General features: G+C 37.7%; 1 protein-coding gene across 1 annotated transcript; it reads left to right on the top strand.

Moving 5' to 3' along the window:
- The first annotated feature begins 17,933 nt into the window (after positions 1–17,933).
- LOC111893306 (probable serine/threonine-protein kinase PBL9) lies at positions 17,934–20,359 on the top strand. The gene is made up of 6 exons (XM_023889365.2): positions 17,934–18,303; positions 18,695–18,975; positions 19,067–19,202; positions 19,283–19,425; positions 19,518–19,641; positions 19,737–20,359. Exons 1-6 carry the CDS (start codon positions 18,252–18,254, stop codon positions 20,174–20,176), a joined length of 1,176 nt encoding a protein of 391 aa, XP_023745133.1. The 5' UTR covers positions 17,934–18,251; the 3' UTR covers positions 20,177–20,359.
- The last annotated feature ends 289 nt before the right edge of the window (positions 20,360–20,648 follow it).

Below are 20,648 nucleotides of genomic sequence, written 5' to 3'. Positions count from 1 at the left end.
AGCATATCGTATTAGAAACAATGAACTTTGGAAGTCAATAAGTATTGTGTTCTAGAAGTTTAGTTGGTTTCTAAATACATGTCAAAGCTAGTGGGAGCATAAATGTTATGTTGGAATGGATATAATCATCATGCTAGTGAGAGCATGATTACTATTTAAGTATTGCAAGTTGGCAATATTAATTATAGAAAAACAAAAGTTTCACTTTGCAAAGTTGCAGGGGTAGAAAAGTTGTTTTTGCTATAATTAAGGGAGAGAATGTTACACTTAGTTTCCAATCTAAAAGCTTAGATCGAGAAATCTTAATTGAATTTAGTCAAGGATATATTTATTATTTGCATTCTCAAAGTTCGATTATGATTACGACATCCCTCTTCATAGTTCGAACTTTAAGAACACGGCAAATAGAAATATTATGACGATATTATAGTAAGAAACTGGTAAAGTATCACGTTTTTTTATTATGAATTGTATCCCATAGGGGTGTGCATGGGTCGGTTTGGGTCGGTTTTGGACTCAAACCCAACCCAACCCATAAATGGTCGGTTTCTGGTTTTTAGAACCCAATAGGATCGGTTTCTGGTCGGTTCGGTTTCTTGGGTTCTGAGGTCGGTTTGGGCGGTTTTTCGGTTTCTTGGGTTCAACCCATACATTCACGGGTTCTGGGTTTAAACCCATGGGTTTAAGGTTTTAACCCATTTTCCATAAATGAAGCAACAAGTTAGATACTTCAAAAAATAACAAATTGAAGTTAAGTACTTTAAAAAATATGAGTCTTACAACAAATAGTCAATTACAACTTACAACTAAAGCCCGAAATAGTCTATTACAACTAAAACACAATCAAGTATGGGTGGTTTTTCGGGTTGGATGGGTCGGTTTCTTGGGGCGGTTTGTCGGTTTTAAGTATGGGTCGGTTTCTTGGGTTGGATGGGTCGGTTTCTGGTTAGAAACCGAACCCGAACCCGATTTTTCGGTTTCTAAAAATATCAAACCCAAACCGTCGGTTTTGCTTCGGTTTCGGTTTTTGCGGTTTCGGTTTTGTCGGTTTTAGTCGGTTTCTCGGTTTTTTGGTTTGGGTTTGCTCACCCCTAGTATCCCATATGCTTCGGGTATGGGATCGATTGCATATCCTGTAATATTCGACCGTTCTAAAATTTCCAAATGCCTAGGGAATTTAGAGGGAAAAGGAAATAGAACCGGTTTTGACTAAAATAACTAAACAACTGCTAAGGACAATCTAAGGTTCACCAATGATTGGTCAATTGTGGACAGTTGAAAGTATAGTCATGGATGGACCATATTGACATTATTATGAATATATAAGACTCTATTTAGAATGAGTTGTCATATGGAAAATATGGAAATGTTTCCATATTAGGAGTTGGATATCTAGAATCAATGTCTAGATTAGAAACTTTTATGCAAGAAGGATGTTCAAAGGAATGTACTTTGAATATGAGACTTCATGACTATGGAATTGTCTTGTAATAATCTCCATTAGAGTATTTTTTAATTTCATTGGCCGAGTCTTGGTGACTTTTGTGCCGTGACATTATGAAACGACTGTTGCATAAAAATGTTAAAATCTAACATATTCTAGTAGTGGCCAGAATTTTTGTATTCTTACACTAATGGATTAGGAATTATGAAATGAGTATGATTGAAAATGTTATTCAATTATACTATTTCACAAAATAATGGCCCATAGGTAAACATAGTGTGCATGCTAAGAGCATGAGACAATTTTAGTTATAATTCAAGTAAGAAGTTGATTACCCGAAACAACAAGTGATGAGTAATCAATATGGTGATTGAATAAAATGTTTTATTTATACTTAAAGGTTTGAGTCCATATAGGATTAGTATTATTCTTGTGTTTCACTTTGCATGTTTTGACTTCCCGAATAATAAGATTATTCTAACCCTCCACAGTCACTCATTCTTTGGAAGTAGGAATGAAAGAAGACTATCATGAATCTGACTGTAGATTGTCTAAAGTGTTTTAGACATAGCAAAAGTTTGATACAGGGTTCATGAGTGCTTCTATAAGATTAGAGTATTGGATTAAACCCACGCTCACTTGGATCGCTTCATGGATTTTATCACAAGTGATTAGCGAGACGATAATATCTTATATTCTTGAAACCGAGATGTGTGAGTTGTATCTTGCGACTCGGTTACACATTGATAATATGTAAACGCACCAGTAACTTGGTGTTATAAAACGTATTGTTGTGTGTGATTCGGTGAGTGAGTACAAGAGAGCATTGAGTCAAAGTTTATCCGTTCCTTTTACCCAAAGTGGGATAAAAGCAATATCTGTGGGCCCCTCGATGATTTAGTGATTCCACCCTAAGCGCTTGGCCAAGCCGGGACTAAGTTGATGTGTTCAATTGTAGTCTGTTGTCAGTCGTCATAAATCGGAAGTCGGGAAACAATATATGGACAGAGAGAACGATTTAAATCCATGTCTCACGTCTATACGATATCTAGAATGGAGGGATATATGATCCCTTATCTAAAGGACACGCTTCTGATAAGATCAGAGTTGACATCGGCTTTTGAAAGCTACGATTACGGATCAGGATCTGAAGTCATACGAAGAATAGTTATTAGGCTTATCCAGGTGGGAGACTGTTGGATAAGCGTCTAAGTCCATAACTATTTTGGTATGTACTTAACCCGATGGTGCATGGTCCTTTTGGGTTGCCTTCACCAAAGCAACTTGATAGGATGAATTATGGAGAGAAACGATTAATTATGATTTATTAATACATTATGAGAATAATATATTAAAGGGGAAATCATATTGTTTAATTAATATTAGTCAATAATTAATTAAGAATTAATTTTGTGGCTAAAAGAGATTAATTAAACTTAGGGGACTAGAACTATCAATTGTATGATAATTGAATATTGGGCTAATGGACTCCATATTAGAGGAATGGACGAATTCTATGGGGAAACCCGTTAGAAATCGTCCAAGGCCTCTAAGGAGGGAGTCCATTAGGCTGCTTAGGGCCTAAGTAGTCAAATTAGGGTTTCCTTATTAGATAACCCTAATAGCCTCACATATTTAAGGAACCCTAGGGCACCAAAAACGTAACTAATTGATTCCTTAGGGTTTCTAGACGTTTTTGAGTTCCTCTCCTCTTCTCCTTCTTCATCCTCTTGCTCTTGGTGTTTGTGAGCCATTAGAGGTGTGACATTTGTGACACTAAGCTTTTAGAAGCCAATTACAAGGAGGAATAGATTGTTATTACTACATAACAATCAAAGGTAATTTCTAAACCCTTAATTCGGTTCATAGTATGATAGATCTAGGGTTTATGGCTTTGGATGATTATTGCATGTTCATTAGACAAACTAGATCCAAAGCTTTAGGGTTTACATGTACACCATAAGAATGATGTAGTGCTCAAAACCCATCGCTTCTATCATCCAGTTATCCATAAGAAACACTTGATTACTAGCCATGAAACAAGCACCAAATGCAAGATCTTCAAGAGTTCACGACCGTGAACCCTTCAAAGATGCTTGATAGGACCGTGAACTGTTCTTCCTTGACCGTAAACCCTTCATATGATCATGCTTGGGCCGTGCACACATCATGTGTTCTTGGCCGTGAACTCTCTAATGCCGTGAACACTTCATAGTGTGGCTGTAAACTCCCTTTAATCAATCACATGTGATTGTAACACTTCATTCCAAGTGTTTCCTAGTCCTTAAGGTTGTTTCCTTGCATGTTAGTTCTTTTAAACACTAATTACATGCCAATATATGCCATTTTATTTCATTTAGGACTCGTTTTTGTCTCGGGAATTCATTAGTGGAACTTCTCATCCTTATGTGAATCTTCATTTGAATCACCCACATAAGGTGAGTTCATACCCCTATAATCAATCTTTTAAATGTTTTAAATGCTTTTAAGGAGGGGGGAGTATACAAGTTGAACACAATGTTAATTGTGTAAATGTTATTTGTGATAACCATCACGTTAAAGGATTGCTTATGCTTTTTTAAGTGATCAAAATCATTTCAAAAACTCTTTTTAAGTTATGTTACTTTATTGTTTATAAAACACCGTTTTTAAAGTACGAGCATAACTGAGTTGATAATCGAGTCTTTTCTACAAATCAGAGAAAGTTCAAAACAAACATACTAGTAAACTATAATAGGTATAGTTTAGGGGTCAGAACATACTATAACGATAAACAGAAAGAACATACTATAAAGAGAAACAGGGAGGAACATACAATAACAAGAACAAGATAACAATTATGTGAGAATACTTCACGGCTTAGCCATATACTTGTTAGGTCGCGTTTTGTAACCAAAGTCTCCTGGAGGGAGAACAGACATTGTGTGTATATATATACGGGACTGACAAGCCCGTATCCTGACTGTTCGCTACAGTTTGGCCGGCAGGCCAAGGGGTGACAAATGTCACATCAATTTCGACGCCAACAGGTCGTCGTGTTGAACACTTGTCGATCAGTATGGTTATAACCACATCACAATCTTAAACTTAATTAACAAACTGGTTTTAAGGTAATTAGTGTTCAGTAGTTACTTTATACAACACTACTGAACACTTTTATTTTCCCATTACATTCATATAATGATCTTCTCACATATAAGGTAATGCAAACTAATTTCTAGTAAAGATAGACTTAAACTTGGGAAAACTTACAAAAGACAAACAGTACAGTCAAGTCTTAGTACATTCATTTAGAAAGGGGTATATAATGCTAACTTTATGATTCCTTAGTAGTTACATCAGGGGTATATATTAATCGGATCCGACAGACAGTAGGATGTTTGCTTTCCGCTTCATTTCCTGTTCCTTGTTTGGTTGTGGGCTTAGAGCATATTCACCCACTTTACTATCTATTCGATCTTAGCAATATATATATATATATATATATATATATATATATATATATATATATATATATATATATATATATATCCGGATACACCAAGTAATCATAAGGAGTACCAGGTATGGGTCAGGTCATAGTATACAAATTCAATACACCGTTTTCTAATACAAAAACATACTTTTCAGATAGAACATTTAGTAGGCCAAACTAGCAACTTATTAGTAAAAGGGTTTAATTCATTTTATTAAACCATTATAACTTAAATGACCTTTAGTGGTTAATTCTATAATACCTTAGTTTATACATCAGGGTTATATATAATTAATATCTGCTAGGCAGTTGGATGTGTGCTTTCCGCCTTACTTCCTATTCCTTGTTTGGTTGTGGGCTTAGGGAGAATTCACCCATTTAACTGTCCGTTCGATATTAGATTATATATAGCTTGTGTAAAATAAGTGATTATAGAAGGAACTATTGTGGTTACCATTTTTCCTAAAGGAAATATATGATTTTCTTAAAGAATGTTTTCATCAAATATAAAGAACTATTATAGTTAACTCCGTAAGTACCAAATGAATATGTCAGGATTATATACAGTGAAGATCTAACAAATAATGGGATGTGTGACTTCCGCCTCATTCCCTGTTCCTTGTTTGGTTATGGGCTTAGGGCAAACTAGACAAAAGTTGATGAGGTCTTAACTCCGAATCTCAGCTCCAATTGCATCCTATTCCAACCAATTGACCAATCTCAATTAGAATTGCCAAAATACCTTTAAGGTCAAACTTTGTCAAACTTGGTCAAAGTCAACTGGTCAAACCAACTAAGTCAACTGATTCAACCCAGTCGAGTCAACTCAACCGGATTGACCCAGTGCGAGTACGTGGGGTGTAGTCCAAATGTACGATGGGCGTACTGGAGTCCTCGCATGTGGACCACCATCCTTTTGGTTGACCTCGTACGCAGGGTGTACTCCCAGTAACTTCAAAACTTATTAAGTGCTTAATGGCTTAAGCACTTACATCCATATTTCAGATCCAAGGCTAAAATACACTTTAGAGTCATAGAGTTTCCAACTTTATGACTTTACATGCCCATTAAGAGCTTATCTCAACCTATTAATACATTAATACATTTTAGAAGATGCATGGAGCAAAACCAACCATTTGAAACCCAATTTTATGACTCAAGACCCTCCTAAGGGCCTGAAAGGACGACTTAATGGGTAGAGAACATGCTTTGTTCATGAAACACCACATTTGGGACAAAAGGAACCTAAAAATAACCCAAAAAAAGATCTACAAGACACCACACCAAGTTCAGAACATGATACCTCAAATGGTGCAAAAAGGTGGTGTGATCCTAGATCTAGAAAGCTTCACTCCTTCAAGGTGGTCTTCTCTTCCTTCCTTCCTTCTTCAAAAGCACCCAAAAAAACACACACACACAAGATTAGAAATGGATTTTCAAGAGGATGATAGGGTTGCAAACATGTATGAGAGGGTGGATGATGATATGGTGAATGAAATGAGGCTATAATAGTGATTAATACCAGCCAAACCCAAAAAATTATGGTTTCCTCATTTGGCAAGTACGCCCAAGTACACTGATGTACGCACAACGTACACCACGTACGTATGGCGTATTATGAAGGCCTAAAATTACAACATTGCCATTAAGGCCCTTTTGCATATATGTCTTGAACTTTGGGACCAAAACACAACATAAATTAATTGAAGTAGTTAAATTTAGAAGTACCTCACATCGAGAAGAAAAAGTCCAAAATAAGTTTTTATTTCGAATCTCAAACCTTATAAAGTTATTTATTTTTCACTTGTTATCCTTTGGTAACTTTGAAAACTAGTAATATGGTATGATTTGTTGTCTTTATCAGACATTTCAAAAATTACTAACTATTCTTTATATTTCAGAATGCAAATAACATTTTAACATATAAAGAACAGTCCAAGTTATGACCAATTAATTGTTCATAAAGAAATGGATTGCCCATAATATACTCGAGAATGATGTCACATAAAAAAATTAATTTGAAAATGAACTTACATGGTTAGGTTTAATTTTTGAACAGTGTATACAAGACTTCTTTGTCCATGTCGTTCAACAAACCTTAACCTTTGGTGATGTTACTCTTGGTAAGCAACAACATCAATTGACATCCAACATTTTTTTTCTGGCAGTCATGCTTTGGTGGGTGACTAGAGATACCTACCGAAATAGAAGGGGAATCTTATTTTATGCATTACAATATTAACAAAGAAGTTGTTACAAACACACTAAATGAAGTGGAGGGAATTTTCTTTGAGAGTGACAAGTACAATTTCACTTTTGAGATGAAGGAATTTTGTCTTATTACAAACTTGTAGTTTGGTGATTATAACCCGAATACTTTGTCTGATGACGAGTTTCGATCATTAGTGTTTCTTATGTTTTTAGTAAGCGACTTGGTTAGTTTGGAAAATGTAAAAGTCATATTTGATAAATTTCTTGATAAGTTATTGGACGAGGATGTTGTTTGAGTGTCTTTGATGTACATATTGGACAAAGAGTTTAGTTGTCGAACGCATCATCACTCCATGAAGGAAGAGTTCTTAGACACCGTATCTAGTCTTCAGGAATTCAACATCTATCATGTCGGTTACCATTTTCATTTACTTCTTAATTGTCATTTCTTAATGTTTTGATTTTAATAATGAGTCTATTTCGGTGACATATGTACCTATGGGCAGGGTAGTTTGGGGTCACTTGTATAGTCACTTGAAGATCGTATTTAGGAAACTTCACAAACATATCCATCCTGTCAAAGTAAAAATAAAGAAACCTACAAAATTGAGTACAAGTTTATATATGCGTTTAAAGTCATGTAAATTATTTTGAAGTTATATTTTTAAAACTTTTTGTTTGCTAATATTGTGATACGAAAATTTAATAGATCTTGATTTTGGGGACATTTCTTATTACCCAGACATTTGGTACTTGAAAACCAAATGTTATCATCGGGCTATTGGATGGTCGAAGCTTAGACAATTATAAGGTCTTGATTGCATGGTGGCCCTTAATGTTCATTTCAGTATGATTATTTATTTATAAATTATATTTAAACTTTTTCATATATATATATATATATATATATATATATATATATATATATATATATATATATATGTGTGTGTGTGTGTGTGTGTGTGTGTGTTAACAAATAATTTGAATTTGCATTAGGAAGATAATACACAGGTGACAACCAAAATCATGGGAAGAGTATGTTTAGTGGTAGTCTTATATTGTTGCATCGATTGATCATGATAATTTACTTCTATCACCATGTGGCAGGACACCATCTCCGACATACTCCCTACAGAAATCACATCATTTTTCAAGTTAGATTTCACATTAATTTTTTTCTGCCACCCAAGCAAATGCGACGAGATCCTGACATAGGCATATCACCATCACAACGATAATCACCACCACATACTACACCATCATATACTTTATCTTATGAACATAGGAATAATATAAGGAGCACATCATACTTGAGTTGCAGAAGGTACTTGGGTAAGGTCATAAGTAGTTGTTATTCCGTAACACCCGTTCTATGTATGAATCTAAAATTTGAACGTTTATGCTTCCTGGGTGGCCATGGCATGGTGGAGTTCCGCCACAACATGGAAATTCTCTTTGGGCTGTCGATTTTAACGGACCACCGCAGCGTGACAATAGGTGCCACGACGTGGTTGCCACTGTAGAGAAAAACCCTAATTTTTAAGGTTTACACCCTATTTAAGCATCATTAACCCCCAAGACCTTTTACCCTCATCAGCCACCATTGCCCGCTCTGTCCCTTTCAAACCCTAATCTCCATTGGTGGTGCTTTGAGCTCATTTTGGTGATTGGTGTCCAATGTAGAGTGAAGGAGGCCATTAGAAAGCAAGAAGAGAGCCCTAAGCCTTGTAGATTTGTGTTATACACTTCTTGAGCAACCCCCAAGAGGTATAAAGTTCTGAACTTGATTGCTATCTTTCTAGATCTGCTAATGTTAGACGTTATGTGCTTTTAGTCCCATATTTGTGGTCTATATGAGTATGGACTACTGAAGACAAAGTGAGTTGCATTTTTGGACATTTTAGGGTGTTTGGAGTTATAAAAATGGAATCTTGACCCTTTCCTTTCCTCTGTGCATGCATTTGGTGACTTGTAGCTTTGTGAAATGGTAGGGTTTATTATTTGGACACTTTATAGCCATGAAAAGTCATAAATTTGGAAACTTTATTACTTATAATGTCATTTGGGATCAAATTTCAGTTTTAGACAGAAGGACTTAAGGGATTAGGAGCTTAAGGTTTAAGCCATGTTGAGATTTACTCTTTTTGAACTTAGAATTTTAGATCTTTACACATGGGAGGGACTTAAAGGATAAAGTTGGAACTTTATCTATCTAGACCCCAGAATACACCAGATTTGCGGTTTGAAACCCGTGAAATCGAAGAAATCAACTTATCCCATTAGGAGGTTCGAGAAACCATAACCACGACGCGGTTTGGTCCACCATGGCATGGCGACTGGGTAAGGCCCATCTATTTTGGCGTCTTGTGGCTACAACGTAGCCAAGGAAGGTCACGACATGGCGGCCATATGTAGGTAGAATTTTGACTTTGATTTTTGACCAGTTTGACCATGTTGACCTAAGGGTATTTTGGTTATATTGTGTTGTATTTGAGAATTGGTCACTATTTGATGGATAGATAACAAGTAGAGCTGATCTTCGGATCTGAGACCTATTCTACTATTTGTTCAGTTAAGAGGTGATTTTTCCTCATTGTACTTATTGGTCGAAGGCACCAATGTCGGCCCAGTAGATTGTGTATCCTAGTTTAGGATGTTGCTATGTTTTAGTGATCTGCTAAGATCTGCATGATTATCAGTTTGTTGTTATATGTGTTATATGTTATATATATGTTGACATGCTATATTGGGGTTGAGACTACTGCTTTTTGCTGTCAGTCAACAGACCGGGGAAATCCAACCGTAAGGTTGTGGGCCGGGGCACTCCAACCATAAGGTTGTGGGTCATGGGTAATCTAACCAGCATGTTATGGACCCGTTATGTATTTGACATTCCAACCGTAAGGTTGTGGGCCAGTGCATTCCAACCAAAAGGTTGTGGGCCAAGGGTAATCCAACCGTAAGGTTTTCGACCCGATATTTGTTTGATTATATGTTTTATGGTGGTACCTTGGGGGAACTCAGTAAGCTTTGGCTTATAGTTTTAGTTGTTTCAGGTACTTCAGAGGATCGGGGGAAAGCAAAGGTGTGATCGTGCACACTCCTTCAGATTTTACATTATTGGATTCTTGGAATACTCTGATTATGAATAATATTTTTGAAACAATGGTTTTTGTAAACACTATATGGATGAATGTGTTGTTTTCAAAAAATTAAATTTTTTTATGATTTTTGAGATTTTACAAGTTAGTACCAGATCCTTGGTTTGAGTGAATTGGATGAGCATTCATGTGAATCCAGACTCAAACTAAGGAACTGCAAAAGTTTAAAAATGGTTTTCAAATTTCTTTTAAAGTAACCAAGGAAGGATGCAATGTGTACGATCGGTAGGAGCAAGAAAGTATACCCCATGGGATTAATCTTGTCGCGTGCTCGTAGCTATGTGGATTGTGGCATTTCTGACATATTATGGTTTATTTTTCAGTATGGTGTTCATGAGAGGATCGGGTTCCAGGTCTGGAGCGAGTGGTCAGGGATGATTGATGATCAAATTCGGGAGATCATCACCACTAAGGTGGTTGCTGTTGTTCAGGGGTCTACTTCGGAGATGTTTGGGTCTATCAAGACTGCCATGATTGAGGTGTTTGACGATCGCTACACTGCTCTTATTGAGGATGTCGTTTCTGCAGCTACCACAGATGTTGCCGCTGCATGGATTTGAGGGGAGAGAGTTTTTTTGTACCAGGACTTCGATAATATGACACCCTCAGCTTTCGATGAAGTTCAAGACCCGATCGTGTCGATGAGGTGGTTTTCTGATGTGGAGGGTTGTTCCTTCACATGCTCTTTCCCTGCTGACTAGAACTTTAAGTGCGCCATGAACCTTTTCCCATCAGGGGTGAAGGATTAGTGGATATTGGTGACTGACTCGTACACTCTTGAGCAGAGGACTATTGTGACTTGGGAGTAGTTCTCCGAGATGTTTCACATGAGGTATGTTCCATTGGTGGATACGGAGAGGTTGGCTTAGGAGTATTTGTATCTAAGGCAGGGGACTAAGACGGTGACGGAGATCACCAATATGTTTACTAAGAGGGCTCTTTTCTGCCCTGAGTTTGCTGTTTCTGAGCAAGCTCAGATGACATGGTACTTGAGTATGCTCAAGACGGATATCCACCAGTTTGTGTCCACCCAACGCTATGGTACTCTCGCTGAGCTACAGGAGGTTACGAGAAGGCAGGAGATTGAGATAGAGCTCCAGGTAAGGTAGCCGAGGCAGGCTCTTGTACAGTCACAACCTGCGACAAAGCAGTTTAAGCCTGATGATTCAAGATCTGGAGGACAGAGGGGCCGCACTTGTGGCAAGTGTGGCAAGGTTCATGATGGTGTTTTTTGACCTTCATCTGCATGCCACAAATTTGACAAAGAAGGGAATTATGCCAATGATTTTCATCAGCAAGCCCCAATATTGAGTGTCAGGATTTGTTATCTTTGTGATCAGGCGGGCCATATGATAGTCCAGTGTCCATTGCGTGCGTCTAGGCCAGTGCATGCTCTGGCACCAGCCACTCTGAGGATCAAATATGGACGCCAGTGTAGGGCGGACCCCCCCCCCCCCCCCCCCCGAGGGCTCGAGGTTGTGCTTTTCAACTCACTGTAAAGGAGGCCAGGGCAACGGCCGAACGTCGTTACTGGCATGTTTCTACTTATTATTTTGTTTGTTTTTATGGTATGTTTATGTTTATGACTATGCTAGGTACCTTCTTAGTGAACTCCTTACCGGCTCTTGTGCCTTTCGACTTGGGTGTGATCAGGATCTTTGTATCTCGGTCTTTTAGTAGGGGTTTTAATGTGACTCTTGGAGAGTTAGAGTGTCCATTGTGGGTTTCTATCGCCAATGAACATGATATTTTTGCATTGAGGATTTATCAGGGTTGTCACCTGGAGATTTTAGGGTGCCATACCCAATTGATTTGATTCCTATACCCATGGGGGATGTGTACGTGATAGTAGGGATGGATTAGTTGAGCAAGTTTGGGGCTATGATTGACTGCGAGTGTCAGGGAGTGGTGGTTCAAACCCCAACAGGGGAAGAAGTGGTTATTTATGGTGAGGGTACCAGGATTAGGTCGGCCTTTTTTTTGTTGTTGTCAGGGCTCAACACTAAATTCAACATGGTTGTATGGGTCACCTCGCTTATGTAGTTGATATCCGAGTCTGGAAGCAACTATCGGTTTCAGATGTGTCTGTGGTTAGGGAGTTTGTAGATGTGTTCCTGGAGGAGTTACCCGGCGTGCCTCTTGAGAGGCAGGTTGAGTTCATGATTGATTTGGTTTTAGGCATGGCTCTGATTGCCAAGGCATCGTACCGTTTGGAACCACCTGAGATGCACGAGTTGTCATCTCAGCTTCAAGAGTTGTTGGGCAAGCAGTTTATTAGACCAAGAAGTTCGTCGTGGGGAGCACCGATTTTGTTCTTCAAGAAGAAGGATGGTTCACATTGGATGTGCATTGATTACCGGGAGTTGAAAAAGTTGACGTGTGAAGAATTGTTATCCCTTTTGCGGATTGATGACCTCCAAGATGGATTTGAGGTCAAGGTATCGCCATATGAGGGTTATAGAGGAGGATGTGGAGAAGACTGTGTTCCGGAATCATTATTGTCATTACGAGTTCGTGGTGATGCTATTTGGGGTCACCAATGCGCTTGCGGCATTTATGGATTTGATGAATCGGGTATACAGGCCGATGCTCGATCGGTGAATCATTGTTTTTATTGATGATATCTTGGTGTATTTCAAGACCAAGGAGCAACATGAGGAGCACCTTCGAGAGTTTCTAGGAGTTTTGAGGCGAGAATAGTTGTATGCCAAGTTCTCGAAGTATGAGTTTTGGTTACGAGAGGTCCAGTTCTTGGGGCATCTCGTTAATCAGAACGGGATTATATATATTTAAAATAAATTATTTGTAAACAAACTCTATGTTATTGTACCCCCCAACAAAAGGGATTGTATCATGTTTTTAATGTATGTGATAGAATAACTAAACCAAGTGTAGAGAGAATAATGTTACATCCCAAAATACTGATAATCTTTTTTGATTTTTAAGCCATCAAATCCATACATCAACTGTTCCAAAATCAAACATGATATAAATGTATCTTAAATATCAAATTAAAACAATACTCATCACTGCGGAAAATCATAAAGGGGGGGGGGGTGTTGTGTAGTCAAGTCAGACCCTTCCCTTTAGAATTGGAAGTACCTGAAAATGTTAAACCACAAACCGTAAGCACAAATCTTAGAGAGTTCCCCAAAATACCACATACCGTACAAATGGACACAACCCAACATACATACAAATGGGTCCAGCCCAACATGCAAATGGGCCCAGCCTAACATACATATAAATGTGCCCAACCCAACATTCATACAAATGGGCCCAATCTAATATACATATAAATGTGCTAAATCCAACATACATACAAATGGGCCTAACTCAACATGCAAATGGCCCTAGCCTAACATACAAATAGGCTAGCCCAACATACATATGCAACAATCACAAAGACAACTAACATTCTACATAATATAATAAGAAGACTCACCTCAATCTAAAGACATGCAAATCTCACACTCAATTTTTTGATACTAGAACTCCTCACACTTATCATATACATAATAAGACCCTAATCAGAAATTAATCTAATAATCCATACTGATGGTTCTTGGTTCATAGCTACTTTTCTTTGGGTAAAAGACCATTTTACCCTTCCAAGGCTAGAACCCACCCCACTTGACCAATAATCCATTTTGTCACAAATTAACCTTCTGGTGTTAAGCCCAGCATAACACCATGCATTACGCTCAGCGCAAAACCTCATATGGAAATACGGGGGAATTTCAGGTTATGCTAAGTGTAGCTAAAATTACGCCCAACGTAATACGGTGATTTACCAACTTATTATTAAGCTCTTAATACACAAAGACCAACCATCCATTACTCATATCTGGATATAATGAACAACCTAAGTGGTAAAGTCTCTGACTTTACTGTTGGGTTTTGAGCATTATAAAATCCCTATGGTGTACATGCAACCCTAGATGCTTTGTATCTAGAAGTGAAGAGCCAAGATAAGTTTAAGGACCAAGTTTGCAAACTTGGGCCAAAAGGGAGTACGTTGCGTGTACATAAGAGTACACTAAGCGTATTAAGGCCCGCCTTAGTACGCTGGGCATACTAATGTCTGGGTGAAACCCTAATATTTAGGGTTTGGGGCCTATATAAGCAACATTATGAGCACCAAAACCTCTCTTACCTCAACCTCCATAGATTACATTCGTCCTCCCCAAACCCTAGCCTCTCCTTTGTGTGTTTAAGCTTATTTGGTGTGCTCTTGAGTGCTTTAAGAGGAAGGTATTGCATCAAAGAATTGGAGAAGAAGATCAAGCTTGTAGATCTGAAGTTAGCTTGTGCTCAAGAAGCTCCAGAAGGTATTAAGTTCCAAACTTTATGCATATATGCATATATCTCATCATTTTACTTTATTAGAAGCATTTCTTGTCCCAAAAGTCATAAGGAGGTGTGTGTTGTGATTTGGACGAAAAGAGTTGTCCTTCCAAACTCTTGAAGGGACCTTGAGTGATAAAAATGATGTCCCATTAGCTGTATATGTCCCATGCAAAGAGAAATAAGGTCTTAATGGATTAATACCAAGCATTAAGAACTTTATGGACGTCCAAAGTGATAAAGTTCATGACTTTATGAATCCTAGGCATGTTAGGTCTTTGGATCTAAAGTTTAGGCTTAAGTGCTTAAGCCATTAGACACTTAATAAGGTTTTGGCAAACTATTGAGTACGCCCTACGTAAATACAGTACGCCCAACGTAAATACAGTACGCCCAACGTACTGGGTCAACCACCCGATGGTGGTCAACATTTGGTCGAATACGCCCCACATACCAGAGGAGTACACCCCGCGTACGTCCTCTGTTGGGCCTTTCACAAATGGACTTTGGATTTTGGGCTGTTATGGGCTAAATGGGAATTGAGCCTTGCTGGACTTTGTAGATAAGATATTCTCGGCCAGGTAGTGATAGTGGGTCATGGGTTTAGGACCAATTAAGAGGTTGGACCCAATTTAGTAAATTAGGCCAATTATGGGCTTTATATATATGAACTTTCAAGTCGAGGACTGGGTAATTGGGCCTAAGCCCAATAAAGGGAATGGACTTAATGAATGGTGTGGACTTTTAGTTAAGAAGGTTATTTTGGGTATTAACTTAGTAATTATTATGTAATAGTTTGGGATCCCAGGTGAGGCAGCAGTCAGAGATTTACAGTATTTCGGCACTACTTGCGAGGTGAGTTATTCTCACTATATCAATAGGGTCTAAGGCACCAAGGCCGACCCTTTATGGTTTGTATCTTAATTATGGCATGATATGTTTATTGATTACATCTTGTTAGTTAGGATGATGATATGCTTATGCTTAGTGACCTGGTTAGGTCGGTGTCCTAATTATAGGATGATACTATGTTAGTGACCGGTTAGGTCTGTATCCCGGTTATTAGGATGTTGTTATGATTAGTGATATGTTTGATCGATTTGACTATTATATAACATGAGCTAGTGTATGATATGTATGTGCACATGTTTGTTCGATTGGGGGTTGGGTTGAGGCGGTCCTGCTTTGTGTTGTAGGCCAACATACCCGACGAGCGGTCCGGGTAGGCTGTAGGCATTGCGAGGCGGTCCAGTCATGCCGAAGGCTCAAGAGCGGTCCAGATAGACTGTAGGCCCTGCGAGGCGGTCCAGTCATGCTAAAGGCTCATTATGCATATTGTTTTGTATTTGTTGTTATGATATGATTATGGTTCTATGAGGTTGGTATTTAGGGGGAACTCACTAAGCTTTCGGACTTACAGTTTCAGTTTGTTGTTTCAGGTACATCAGGGGATCGCGGCAAGGCAAAGGCGTGATCGTACAGCTCCTCATTTCTTTTATTTATGTCTCTGAGAAAACTATGATATTAGACTATTTTGGAAACAAATTTTTAATAATTACTGGTTTTAAATGTTTTGAAAAAGTTTTAAATTGGCTTCAATTTTATGGGTGTTACATTATTATCGGTACATTTCGTTGATTTACCAAAAACAAAAAAAATGGGGAACATCAATGTTGACTACATTCCAACGAATGTTAGGGAAATAGGTTATTGCCCTTTTCGCATGACTGATGTTGGCAAACATTTCACGAGCATCAAGGGTTAGCTGACAAAAGTTTTCTTCAAAATCAAACATAGTATATGAGTTGGATGTCATCCAGAACAAAGGTTGTAATGTTTTGCCAAAGACGCCTCTTGTGCGCATAAACTTGAACACACTTTTAGAAATATACCCATGATAAGAATCAGAGAATACATGCTCTATGCAAGAACTAACGGCATCGTCCATATTTGTTATGAACGATACTTACCTACCCTGTCTCAGAGCTTCTTTTAACCTCATAAGGAATCATGTACAACAATAGAGATTATTTTCCACGACCATACCAAATGCTATAGTGAGGGTCTGGTTGTTCCTGTTGATAGCACCTCTACTAACATTGTTTTTAGGTAGTCCCCTCAAATAGGGACACTACATATGAAGATCACAGGCAAAAAGCATACTATGAATGCACGGAGCTGTATTTTTTGGGAACAACAACGAATTAATTTAGATGTAGAATCATTATCAATTTTAAAGAAACAATATAAAAGTACAGAAAACAAATATACCACCCATCCAATAACCACAAAACAAGCTTCGAAACGACCCATCAAATCAGTTCCGATGTGAGTTAAATATGCGGGTTAGTCCGCCTTAGGTTGTGAAGGTAAACAGAGAGATTATTAAAGTTTTCTTCGTGCTGACTCTGAGAAACTCATTTTGAAGCAGTTTTATAAAAATAATTATTACTTGATTGAAGGTAAGATTTGAAGCGCACGCACGCGCGCACACACACACACACACACACACACACACACACACACACACACACACACACACACACACATATATATATATATATATATATATATATATATATATATATATATATATGAGACGAAAAAATGGGGTTATAATCCGGAGTAGGAACTCCGGAATAGGTAATCCGGAACGGAGACCACAATTCTGAAATGTTATGTTACAGAGCAAGCGGTCATTTTACTAAAAATATGTTGATTAGTTTTGTTTAAATAGTCATTTATAAGAGTTAGATCGCTCAATTTACCATAGAAAATTGTAAAAATAAGATGTTTTCATTAAGTAAACCGAAGTATGTGTGATTAAAGGAAAAGATAACTCATATATAGTGACTTCTTCATAGACCGCATTATATTTTAGTAATTTAAGAATAAAAACATCAATAACTATAAGATAAAAAAATAGTTGTTTTCCGGATAATTTAAAGTAACGAAAATCGTTATTATTATTATTATTTTAAGAAACAAAACAAAATGGTTTAAAATATTGCGAGAATCTAATGAGGCTGTTGACCCTTTGACTGTGTCATGTTCTTGGTTTTATGAAAAATTATTAGAGAACCCACCCATAAGCAAATATTTAATTCAATTATTAAACCCATGACTGGATTCCTCCACTCTCGCCTTTACGGCTGGTTTTCCATGAATAAAGACAAAAAAGCAAGGTTAATTATGGACGAAGGTGGTGTAGAAAAATGGTTATGGAGATTGGAGGGTGAGAAGCAAGTTGCAGTGAGGAGAAAATTAATGGCGACAAGTCAAGCCTTTTGTCTTTGCCTTTTCTCCTCGTGAAACCAAGTGCTCACACGTACACACTTCAACTATTCAACACACACTCACATCACATATACATACGTATTTTTATATGTATTTTCAACACGTCTTCCCGTTCACACCCTCCAACTGTTTGATTTAATGTCCCAGTGAGTTCTTAATTTTCTATCACTTTTATTACTGCTTTTCTTTCTCTCTCTCTCTCTCTCTCTCTCTCTCTCTCTCTCTCTCTCTCTCTCTCTCTCTTTAAGGAGAAGGGTGAGACTCCATTCAGTGTTTTGAATCGAGAAGAAAGAAGAAGATCAATATCTGGATCAAGATGGGTTCTTGTTTCAGTGTTGGATTGAAAATCGAAAGTTCACGTTTAGATGGTGAGTATATGGTATTCATATCATCTGCTTGTGATTTTCATCGCTGTTTTAACTTTTACATGTTTTGTGATGATATTTTATATGTTTGTCTACAAGAACTCATACTTCTCATTTCATTTTCTTATCGATAATTGTGAGGAATGGTGTAAATATAAATATAAAACATAATAAAGATGAATTTCTTCACAGTTTGATTAGAATTTTTCCAAGTTTAGATGTGTACTATATTTAGCATTAAATCAAACTTCAAACATGTGAAGGTGTGAATGATTCATTTTCTGTGATAGATCATGGTATCCAACTGCATAAAATTAAGCAGTACAGAGGGTAATATGGTCTTTTTGATAATAAAGGGTAGTATGGTCTTTTTGATGTGTTTAAACTTCAACAGGTAAAGTTACATCTGCATCAGTACCTCCAAGCCCTCGGAGCCCTAGAAGTCAAAAAGAAATCTTACAATCGGGAAATTTAAAGCCTTTTAGCTTCAATGTACTTAAATTGGCTACAAGAAATTTCCGACCCGATAGTGTTCTTGGAGAAGGTGGATTCGGGTCGGTTTTCAAAGGATGGATCGATGAACAATCACTTACAGCCGCCAAACCTGGAACTGGAACTGTCATTGCTGTCAAGAGATTAAATCAAGAAGGTCTTCAAGGTCATCAAGAATGGCTCGTATGTTCCTATGCACAAATTCATTCTCGGATCTTCTTTATTTAACTCAATGAATTACAACTCATAATTTATTGTTTTGATCATGTTGCAGGCTGAAATTAATTATTTAGGGATGTTAAACCATCAAAATCTTGTGAAATTAATCGGTTACTGTTTAGAAGATGATCACAGACTGTTGGTATACGAGTTCATGCCTCGAGGGAGCTTGGAAAATCATCTTTTCAGAAGTAAGTTTTTTGCCATTTTTTATCCAAATTTGGCAAAGTCTCCATCATTATTGAATCTTATGATCTGTTTATTATAACAGGAAGTTCTTACTTTCAACCTCTCTCATGGACCCTACGAATTAAGGTCGCTTTAGGTGCTGCGAAAGGGCTTGCTTACCTTCATAGCCCTGAAGCGAAAGTGATATATCGTGATTTCAAATCTTCAAATATCCTCATCGATTCTGTACGTTTCTCTCAAATTCATGTTTTCCATTTGATCTTAGCATCTTCCACTCCATCCATCATTGACGAATTTATCTTCTATAAACTCAACAGAACTACAATGCGAAACTTTCTGATTTCGGATTGGCAAAAGACGGACCGGTGGACGGAAAAAGTCATGTTTCGACGAGAGTTATGGGAACTTACGGATATGCAGCGCCGGAGTACATGGCGACAGGTAAACTTCTTCGATTCCGAATCAATTGGAACTGGATTTAACCCTAATCGCCGAATTGATCTAACTTTTTTTGTAAATTGATGCGTATTTTGAAGGTCATTTAACGGCGAGAAGTGATATATACAGCTTTGGGGTGGTGCTGCTGGAGATTTTGACGGGGAGGCGGTGCATCGACAAAAACCGTCCCTCCGGCGAGCAAATTCTGGTGGAGTTTGTTAAACCTTATTTAACGAGCAAACGAAGGATTCTTCATATTATGGATCCACGTCTCGGTGGCCAGTACTCGCCGACGGTGGCGATGAGGGCGGCGATTCTGGCGATGAAATGTCTCTTGAAAGAACCGAAGCACAGGCCGAGCGCTGATGAGTTGGTGAAATCGTTGGAGCAGCTTCAGGATTTGCAGAAGGCGGCGGATAGTTCGAGAAAGGAACCGGTTCGGAAACAGGGTGATAAAAAACCGGATTCGTATCCGAGACCTGCTGGGTCGAGTTCGGGTGTGGGTGTGGGTGTGGGGTCAATTAGTGGAAAGAGTTGAGAAAGCGGCGGGGAAGAATTTGGGTGTACAGTTTTGACTTGTAATCTTGTATGTTGTGCTTTTGAAGGAGTGTTTGATTTTTTTATTTTTTTATGAAAGCACAATGTAAAGGAATGGATGATGAGATTTATTTGTACGTGTTCTATTTCTACCCATTTATATGAAAATAGTCGGTTTTAGTTATCTTTTGTGGTTAATAAGCATTAGATAATTATTAAAATAGCAATAATTCCTAATTATATTAGGAAAAAAAATAGCATTTATCTCATAATCAAAAAAAATTACTACTTTTTCTGGAAAATATATAAAGTTTTAGTTCTAGATTATGTTTATGTAGTTCTCAAGTAAGTTCGACTATTATTTTCTCTCAACGGATCCTTTAAAGAACAACCATGTATCTTTTGATTTTTGCTATAATTTTAGCGTATTCTTGATTAGGATTAGCTTTTATACATATAGTATTTTCTCTTTT

Source organism: Lactuca sativa, chromosome 8 (assembly GCF_002870075.4).
Source record: "Lactuca sativa cultivar Salinas chromosome 8, Lsat_Salinas_v11, whole genome shotgun sequence".
Classification (NCBI taxonomy): Eukaryota; Viridiplantae; Streptophyta; class Magnoliopsida; order Asterales; family Asteraceae; genus Lactuca; species Lactuca sativa.
The sequence above is the reverse complement of the archived record's forward strand: the minus strand, read 5'-3'. Positions and strand labels throughout refer to the sequence as shown.

Coding starts and splice junctions, on each gene's coding strand:
- LOC111893306 (XM_023889365.2), top strand. CDS start 18,252: ATGGGTTCTTGTTTCAGTGTTGGATTGAAAATCGAAAGTTCACGTTTA. Junction 18,976..19,066: donor AAGGTCATCAAGAATGGCTC/GTATGTTCCTAT, acceptor ATCATGTTGCAG/GCTGAAATTAATTATTTAGG. Junction 19,203..19,282: donor GGAAAATCATCTTTTCAGAA/GTAAGTTTTTTG, acceptor TTATTATAACAG/GAAGTTCTTACTTTCAACCT.